The 8,700-nt window shown below is 37.9% G+C and overlaps 1 protein-coding gene across 1 annotated transcript in view; it reads right to left on the bottom strand.

Moving 5' to 3' along the window:
- Positions 1–287: 287 nt before the first annotated feature.
- LOC142159861 (uncharacterized) overlaps positions 288–8,700 on the bottom strand; it is an 8,908-nt gene continuing 495 nt past the window's right edge. The window contains exons 2-6 of the mRNA XM_075214687.1: positions 3,905–4,022; positions 3,325–3,719; positions 3,120–3,217; positions 2,867–2,978; positions 288–2,140 (exon numbers count right to left, since the gene is read on the bottom strand). Of these exons, the coding sequence (XP_075070788.1) occupies positions 741–2,140; positions 2,867–2,978; positions 3,120–3,217; positions 3,325–3,409 (1,695 nt within the window). The 5' untranslated portion in view covers positions 3,410–3,719; positions 3,905–4,022 and the 3' untranslated portion in view covers positions 288–740. The remainder of the gene's footprint in view (positions 2,141–2,866; positions 2,979–3,119; positions 3,218–3,324; positions 3,720–3,904; positions 4,023–8,700) is intronic.

The raw sequence follows: 8,700 nt of genomic DNA, 5'->3' as shown, positions 1-8,700 counted from the left end.
TCAGTCCTATTAAAACTGAAGCAGCCAAAAATAAGTGTGAGAAACAGATCAGCAGGGAGTGTCCAGGCAGTTGACAATGCAGGTGGTGGAGGATATCAGAGCTCACGGCTGATTGTGGAATGTTGTCCTCATGTAGCAGTGTTTGTAGGTAGAAGGTTCTCCTCCTGTTCATATCTCTTGTATATCTCTTACTATACTAACAAAATGTGTTAATACACTTGTAAAAATGCTCACTTAGAAGAACCCTCACTAGCTAACAGCCTCACCATCATTTATGGCACCATAACTTACGACACAATGTGAAATTTATTTCATACAAGACATTAAATCACAGAACTTTAAAAACAAATATATTTTTATTCAATGTGTAGGTGACCATGTTTCCAGGAATCTTTCCCGTAGTCATTTATTACAAAATAATCAATAGATGACAAGGCAAACAATAGTATACTTGAAATGTTTAACAAAAAGAGAAACATTCTCTAACAATAAATAGGCACCAGCTTATGTTAGGGAAAAATGACTGGGAAGAGAGGTAATGTGGTGCTTGAGTCAAAGAAAGGTCTAATAAGTTATTAAATCTTTTTAATTATCATTGGATAAAACAATTTACACTTAAAAAACATACCAACAGCGTTTTCGCCTGCTTACATTTATACAGTCAAAGATAGAAATTTGTTTAAACTTGTGTGAAGTCTCTGATGTTTATTAATATCTGTTTCAAAACATGGAAATTACTTCTAACCCGTATGAGTTCTCTCATGTCTAACAAGAACTGTTTTATAGGCAAAACATTTTCCACAAGCTGAACATGGAAATGGTTTCTCACCTGTGTGAATTACCTGATGTCTAACAAAATCAGATTTATTTGTAAAACATTTTCCACACTCAGAGCATAGAAATGGCTTATCACCTGTGTGAGTTTTCTTATGTTTAACAAGGTTTGATATTTGTGCAAAACATTTCCCACATTCAGAACATGGAAATGGTTTCTCACCTGTGTGAGCTCTCTGATGATTAATAAGATCTCTTTTACGTGTAAAAGATTTTTCACACTCAGAACATGGAAAGGGCTTCTCACCTGTGTGCCTTCTCTGATGTTTAACAAGGTCTGATTTGTATGTAAAATATTTGGCACATTCTGTGCATACAAATGGCTTTTCACCTGTATGAATTTTCTTATGTTCAGCAAGAACCGATTTGCGAGTAAACCATTTCCCACATTCAGAACATGAAAATGGCTTCTCTCCTGTGTGAATTCGTTGATGTCTAACAAGAACTGTTTTATATGCAAAACATTTTCCACAAGTTGAACATGGAAAAGCTCTCTCACCTGTGTGAATTACCAGATGTCTACCAAAATCAGATTTGTTTGTAAAACATTTTCCACACTCAGAACATGGAAATGGCTTATCACATGTATGACTTTTAATATGTTTAACTAGAACTGATTTGCATGTAAAATGTTTTCCACACTGAAAGCATAAAAGTGGTTTCTCACCTGCGTCTGTTCTCTGATGATCAATAAGAAAAGGTTTATATGGAAAACCTTTCCCACATTCAGAACATGAAAATGGATTTTCATCTGTATGATTTATCTGATGTTTAATAAGATCTGTTTTCTGTGTGAAACATTTTCCACACCCAGAATATGAGTAAGGTTTCTCACCTGTGTGACTTTTCATATGTTTAACAAAATCTGCTTTACGTGTAAAACTTTTTACACAGAGATTACATGAAAATGGCTTCTCACCTGTGTGTATTTTCTGATGCTTAATAAGATCTGACTTCTGTGTAAAACATTTCCCACAATCAGAACATGTAAAAGGTTTCTCGCCTGTGTGAGTTCTCGGATGTAAAATAAGTTTTGAATTGTGAGAAAAACATTTACCACTTTCTGAACAGGGTGGTATTTTCCCACCTCTAAGAGCTGTACTATGTGCAAAAAAAGAGTTATCAGGAAAACATTCTTTATAATTAGAGGGATCAGATGATATATCTGCACTGAGAAGTACTTGATGTATATTTCTGGGAATGGGGTTTTCTTCAAGAGAAGCTTGTATGATGCATTTATCTTCTATTTCACACTCTTGAGATAGAATGAGATGTTCCTCAGAAATATTTGTGATGTTGTGTCCATCTGGTGGGAGTTAAAAAAAAAGTTGCTTTTTTTTTTTTTTTACAACCATCTAATTGGTTTTTATTAGAAATCTCAAATCAACGCAAGTGAAAGGGATGACTTTCTTTTGTCACCAAGAAGTCAGGACATTAAGTACCATTTCTCTCTTTAGCGATAGTCACCCCATCTACAAAAACTTGTCTTTCAATTAGCACAGAAAGGATAATGAGACCAAAAAAATATAGAAAAAAAATCTTCAGAAAAAGAATTACTACAACAACATGACAAATATTCAAGGACTTGACTATAAATAAGAAAATCCTTCTCTTTCTTGGCCCTATGTCAGTGAAGATGACTGAGGAAATCTAAATATGTATGAAAGAGAAAAAAAAATGTTTGGAAAGCAACATAACAAAGAATCTAAAATCAGAAGACAAACGGTCCTGAAGTATCTATATGTTGTGCTGGGGTCTATAAATAAAGACCAAAGCCCCCTGTACTGAGATGTAGGCGAAAGACCAGTGTGGGGAGGAGACTGGTCAGATTTTTTGGCTGGTAGCACAATAATATAATGTGAGGAGGAAAACAGAAATCTAATAGGGGCTGATGGCTCCTGACTCCCCCTCTGAGCAGATAAGTTTTCCTCATTAGTTCATGCTGACAGAGGAGGGTGTAGAATAAGAGATTGTTGTAGTGACTGAACAAGGAGAATATGTGACTCTTCTGTATTTAGTGTGTATTACTCACCTGTGCTGATATCTGTAGGGATTTGCTCCTCCTTACACTGCTGATCACCCCTCACATACGTCTCCACTTCTCCCTCAAAACCTTCTACTTTAACATCAATCAGGTCTTCACCCTAAATAATCCACAAAACAATAAAAATAACACAGTTAATTATGTCTGAATAATGTCAGGGTTTAAAATGAACACAACTTCTCTACCAATCTTTTTATATATCATCCATTTGGTATTTGGCGAGACCCTTAAATCCATCTACCTCACAATCTTGTGGGATCTTCGGATTTTCCTCTGTACAATCCTGTAAATAAATGGGACAGGGATATCTCTCTGGGGAAATTCTGTTACTGGGTCCATCTGTAGGAGACACACAATAAATAAATTATGTTTATCAGATGATGCGTTTATCCAGGTGGCCCTTAAAACTGCTCTCTCCTTCACAATAAATGTAAGTATCCTCTTACCCAGTGATGTGAGGGGCTGGCGATTCTCCATCATCACGTCCTTGTACTGATCCTTGTGTCCTTCTAAATACTCCCACTCCTCCATGGAGAAATAGACAGTGACATCCTCACACCTTATAGGAACCTGACACACACAATGATACAGTCATCACCCAGACACATCCCCTGGTGTTACTGTATAATGTCCCATTCCCAGCAGTCACCTCTCCAGTCAGCAGCTGAATGATCTTGTTGGTGAGTTCTAGAACCCTCTGGTCATTGTTTTTCTCATCTATCAGTGAGTGAGGTGGAGGCTCCGTGATGGGGCTCTGGGTCCTGCTCAATTCTCCCGATACATAAGGACGGCGGAAGGGTGTCACACAATTAATAGATGTTTTCTTCATTACTGGGTTATCCTGTGTATTAAGATAAATTATTAAGATTCTAGTAATCACATCTTCCTTTCTGAGGTCAGAATTCTGCACTGAATTGATCAATTTCCATTTAGACTGCTAAACGTACTGGGCATACTACTCTACATCTATCTAATCATTATTTGTCACTCCAAATCCTAAAATATGACACTCCCAGAATCCCTCACCTCTCCAGTCAGCAGGTAGATGATCTCCAGGGTGAGATCTAATATTCTCTCAGTTCTGAAACTCCTGCCTTTACCCATTGTGAAATGACTTTGTCTTGATGGGAATGATTATGGTGACCTGCAGATAGAAATATAGAGTATACGAGCAATGTTAGTTGTGTGATAATCTGCTTAAAATTACATTCACAATACTTAAGCACTAATTCCACTTTAAAAAGGTGGATTTAAAGCACCAATCCCACATAGAAGTGTGATTTAAATAGCAAGTTAAGTGCCTTTTAAGCCTGCATCTAATTTTTCTTAGCTATCCTCTTACAAATCATTATCTCTTTTTCAAAAACTCTCAGGTTGGTAAACAACAACAACGGCTGCCAGACACGGACACAGTCAGTCTGCTACACAGGCACAGGCTCACAGCTCTCAGCATGTAATGAAATGACAGACTGAGGAGAAGGAGGATGTCATGGTGCAGACAGAGCTGAGAGGGGTGTCCCAAAGCCTCTCTGCTCACTGTATCATGTGCCATGTCACTGTGGTTGCCATGGTAGTCCAGAATCATAAATCATTAATGTCGTGAACATAGAGAACTTACAGTTATTTATAAGGGCTAACCCATCACATAATGGTGGGGGATAAGATCATAACTGCAGTGTAAATATGTTATATCAAATGAATCCTTTGATACATTCAGCTACTAAAGTGTAAAATGTGAAGACAAAGTCTGTTGTATTCGTATTTGCACATTCCAGTGTGAAAAGATAGGAGTGTCACCTATGGCAGCTTCAAAAAACTCCTGCTGTGAGATATAGCCTGGCCTGGAATGGAGTTGTGACACCTGAATAGACTTTTAGGAACCGCACAGCATGTTGTCTGGCTGAAAGAGGCCATGTGCTGACGTAGATTTTATGTGATATAGACAAAAAGAATTCTGTTTTAAAATATGCCACTTAAAATCAATAAAAAGTAGTGATCAACCACATATTCCTCCATAGCAAGATGAAGGACAGCTCATATGTCAAGTTAAGAATTCTGCTCCACAGAGAAGTTAAGGAAATGAGTGTAAGCTTTGCGAATACACTGTATTCAGGTGTGTTTGGTATCAAAAAGATGGACAAATTCATAAAGGGATTTATTAATAATGAAATTGGGTCTGTGTGACGTTCCACAGAAAAGTTAGGTCACATAGCAGAATTGGGTAGTAAATCAGGCAACATGCCAATGGTGATTGAAAAAAGTATCACAGACACAACCGCTGGAGGCAGGGACAGGTGTGGAAGTGTCTTTAAAAATCTGAGACCTGTTACAACAAATTGTCAGACCTTTTGGGAAATCAATTCACATTGATAAGCTGTCCATCTTCCAAGCCAATTTCCCTTGGCCAGAAAAGGCAATTCATGTAACTGCTACTCTGAATATAACCCCTTTTATTTCAAACTGCTTTGCTTGTGTATGTCAATCTATTAATTGCTTATTCATTATTTTTCTTTATATCTGAATGCCCTGTACTTTAGTATATTAAATCTATAATTTAATATGTGGCATCCTTGATACTCAAACGAATCCATTAGCCTGTTAAGAAGAATATAGCTCGACCAAGTTAACCCTTTGAATGCCAGTGTGTGATTTGTTGATACATTTGATTAACAAGCTGTGCGTGCTTGAATTAACATTTGTGTAACAGTCTGGAGGTGTGAAGAGTTAACCATTTGTTTGCTGGTGTGGGTCTTGCTAGTCTGTGAGCAGCTAGAAGCATTGTGTGCTAGCGTTCAACAATATATTGGAGCCCTATTGCCCGTATTCAATAGGTGGTGGCAAACCTGAAGTGTCTGGGGGTGTGAGAGTGCTGTGTTTGGGAGCGATTCAGTAGGTCTATAACCTGTGTGATCGGTAGAGAGAGACCGCAGGCACAAATTGTGTGTAACCTCATAGAGCGAACACCCCAAAGTCATTGCAGCTGGGAGCATGTTCGTGACAATTAATAGTAGACAAATGAAAATAAAACAAGGGAAAATGGTAAATACCAATATTCTTGTTTTAGGCTGCCACAGTAATATGTGTTAAGAACACACCTGATTTGTTCATGTGATTTCTACTTTACAGTTTAATTTAACACTACCCTTACCTGAATGGCATGGAGGTATTTTTGCTGAAATTATACTCCAAAAAATTACACAATCGGTAGAGAAGGCTGCAGCATATCATAATATAAAGCCTATTTCTAACCATGTCATTCGGCTAATGCATTTATGTTTCAAACTTCAAGCTCCAAAAGTTACAAGGCTGGGATCTTAAAATTTAATTATTAGGTCAACAGGAAGAACCAGTGGACTGATGTCGCTAGTGTCGGGCACAAAATGACCTGTGGCCTGATCTGTATTTTAGGTCCTTCTTTGTAGGGTCCCCATTTAGTCAGGTGTCTGCCCCAGCGCAGTGGAATTTGCTGACAATAATGAGGTTTTCCACTATTCGAGTAAGGAGGTAAGGTTGGGAAATTAATATTTAAATTTACTTCATTAAACATGGAATGTGTCTTTAACGCCATCTCAGTATTCTGTACCAGTTCACATCACGGAGAGAGATGTTCCTGCACTATTTGTCGACTAAAACCCCTCTACAGGAAGACCTTAAAGTAAAGAAACCTGGACCTTCAGAGAACTAGGAGACAACTCTTATGTCATACCTTTATAATGGAATAAAAATTGGTTGGAGTTACAAGTCTGACACCATTACATGTAGATTTTCCAGACAATATGGTAGGTTTGGAGGAGACCAGCTATAATGCTCACAATATGGTCTCAACCACTGATTGTGAAACACTTATACAGAGAAAATATGCAGTGTTAAAACCAGACTGTCATGATTATACCCTAATCAGGATAATTAGGAAAATTATATATTAACGCAGTCATGATGTAATCTATTCTGAAGTTACTTTATATAACATGGCTTCCAGCAAATCACAGTGTGAGCAAACAAGGGGTTAATGTATTTTGATGAAGACTAACATGCTTCAGAGGCCTGATTTCTGTCACCTAGACTGATTGTTTATTCAGAGGTGCCCTGTTGTCATAGAAGATCAATCAACCCATTGTATTGCACAGTTGGAATTAATGTCATATCTATACTATGCTCCAAGGGAGTTATACTATATTTGTAATATGCCTTACTAAAATTATTCTTGGACAAAATAGCAATAAATCAGTTGTAAAACAGATTAGCAAACCTGCACACCTGTTGCCATTATGTCACAGAGAAGGGTGTTTTGACAAGGAAGAAAGATTAAAAAAGTAGCAAAACTAATTTAGAAATTGACAGTTTGTTTGGGAATCTGCCTTCTACTGTGAACTGTCCCCTCTTTTAACCTTTCCCCAGGCAGCAGAGTATGTGTGGGTAATTCTGCTGTTTTCGTGTTTTATGTACATTTTATTTTACTATTTTAATTACTACTGACTATTTTGCAGTTATTTTTATTTATGTAAATTTTTTATCACTATTTCTGTCAGATAGGCTTTTTTTTTTATAATGCTACATAGTGATAAATAAATTTGGAGGTCACGTTTAGACATGCATAGATCTGTTTTAACTAGCCATTTCGCACCCACATGCCCAGGTGGGTCTTGATGTGACACAGACTTTTTATAGCTTGATGGAAGAAATGGTTATTACACAAATGGACAAGTACACACCATGGCAGACTGTCACATACAACAACCACAACGCACTAACACACAACACAGTGTCCATGATATTAATTACATATCCTAAGGGCTCCAGTTGGACATCAGATAATTTCCTAGAACTAGTGTGGTACAAGAGGTCTTCACCTATAGCAAGCTGTCTTTCCCGTAGAAAACTATTTATCACAGGTACTCGGATGCCCCAGGACTTAAGCTCAGACAAGTAGGTATTTATCTCAAGTGCCCGGTAGAACAACTGATGGTATACAAGAGAATAACCGGAGAGGATATAAGTAGTCTAAGCAGGTAGCGACCAGGAATAACCAAAGACAAGCCAAAGGGCAAGACAGGCAGCAGACAGAAAATTCCAGGAATCGGCAACGGTCAGGCCACAGGTATCCAGGAAAAGAGCAGAAAAATAGCAGGTTTCATGAGTATAACAATGCTATAGTGGTAGAGAGGCCAAGAACTCCCTGCCATTTAATCTAATGGTGGCCAATCAGAATGATTTATTAGAAGCGAATCCCCCACTGCCTATTGCTGTACTGTGGTCATGTGATGGCAACGGAGGCCCATAACGTGAAGTACACTTACTGGAGTGTGCTCCAGGAGGGGTCTTGGAAAATTTGAGTTTTGCTTCCATTAAAGTCAATTCCTTGTAAGCTCCTAAGTTTCTCCAAGACGGCTTCTTTTACCGTGTAGTAGTGAACCCTGTGAATGTCTACAGCTAGGTTTATCTTGAGGAGCTCTTCTCAGTCATAGTCCCCGATGGGCACTATCAAACAGGATCTCTGAGCTGGGATCATCTCCCAATACTTCAGTGAATATATTGTTCAATACATCTTGAACGCCTTCAGGTGATATATCTTCCAAAACGCCGATACGGAAGTTATTTCTCCTGCCGCTGTTATCAACATTGTCCAATCTAAGGAGCATTTTGCTACAGTACAAATGGAGGACCCTACTTTGTTAAAAGTCCAGTTATGGTTCAATTTAAAGCCAAAAATAAAAACAAAGAAACTAAGGATATTGGGTTGTTAATGTCATGCGTAATCTCAACTGACCCCACCCTCAGAATTTTCCATTGAAGTCACCAATAAAATCACATGAAAATCAACA

The sequence above is a fragment of the Mixophyes fleayi genome, chromosome 6 (genome assembly GCF_038048845.1).
Source record: "Mixophyes fleayi isolate aMixFle1 chromosome 6, aMixFle1.hap1, whole genome shotgun sequence".
NCBI classification, from domain to species: domain Eukaryota; kingdom Metazoa; phylum Chordata; class Amphibia; order Anura; family Limnodynastidae; genus Mixophyes; species Mixophyes fleayi.
This window is presented reverse-complemented; position numbering and strand designations above follow the sequence as displayed.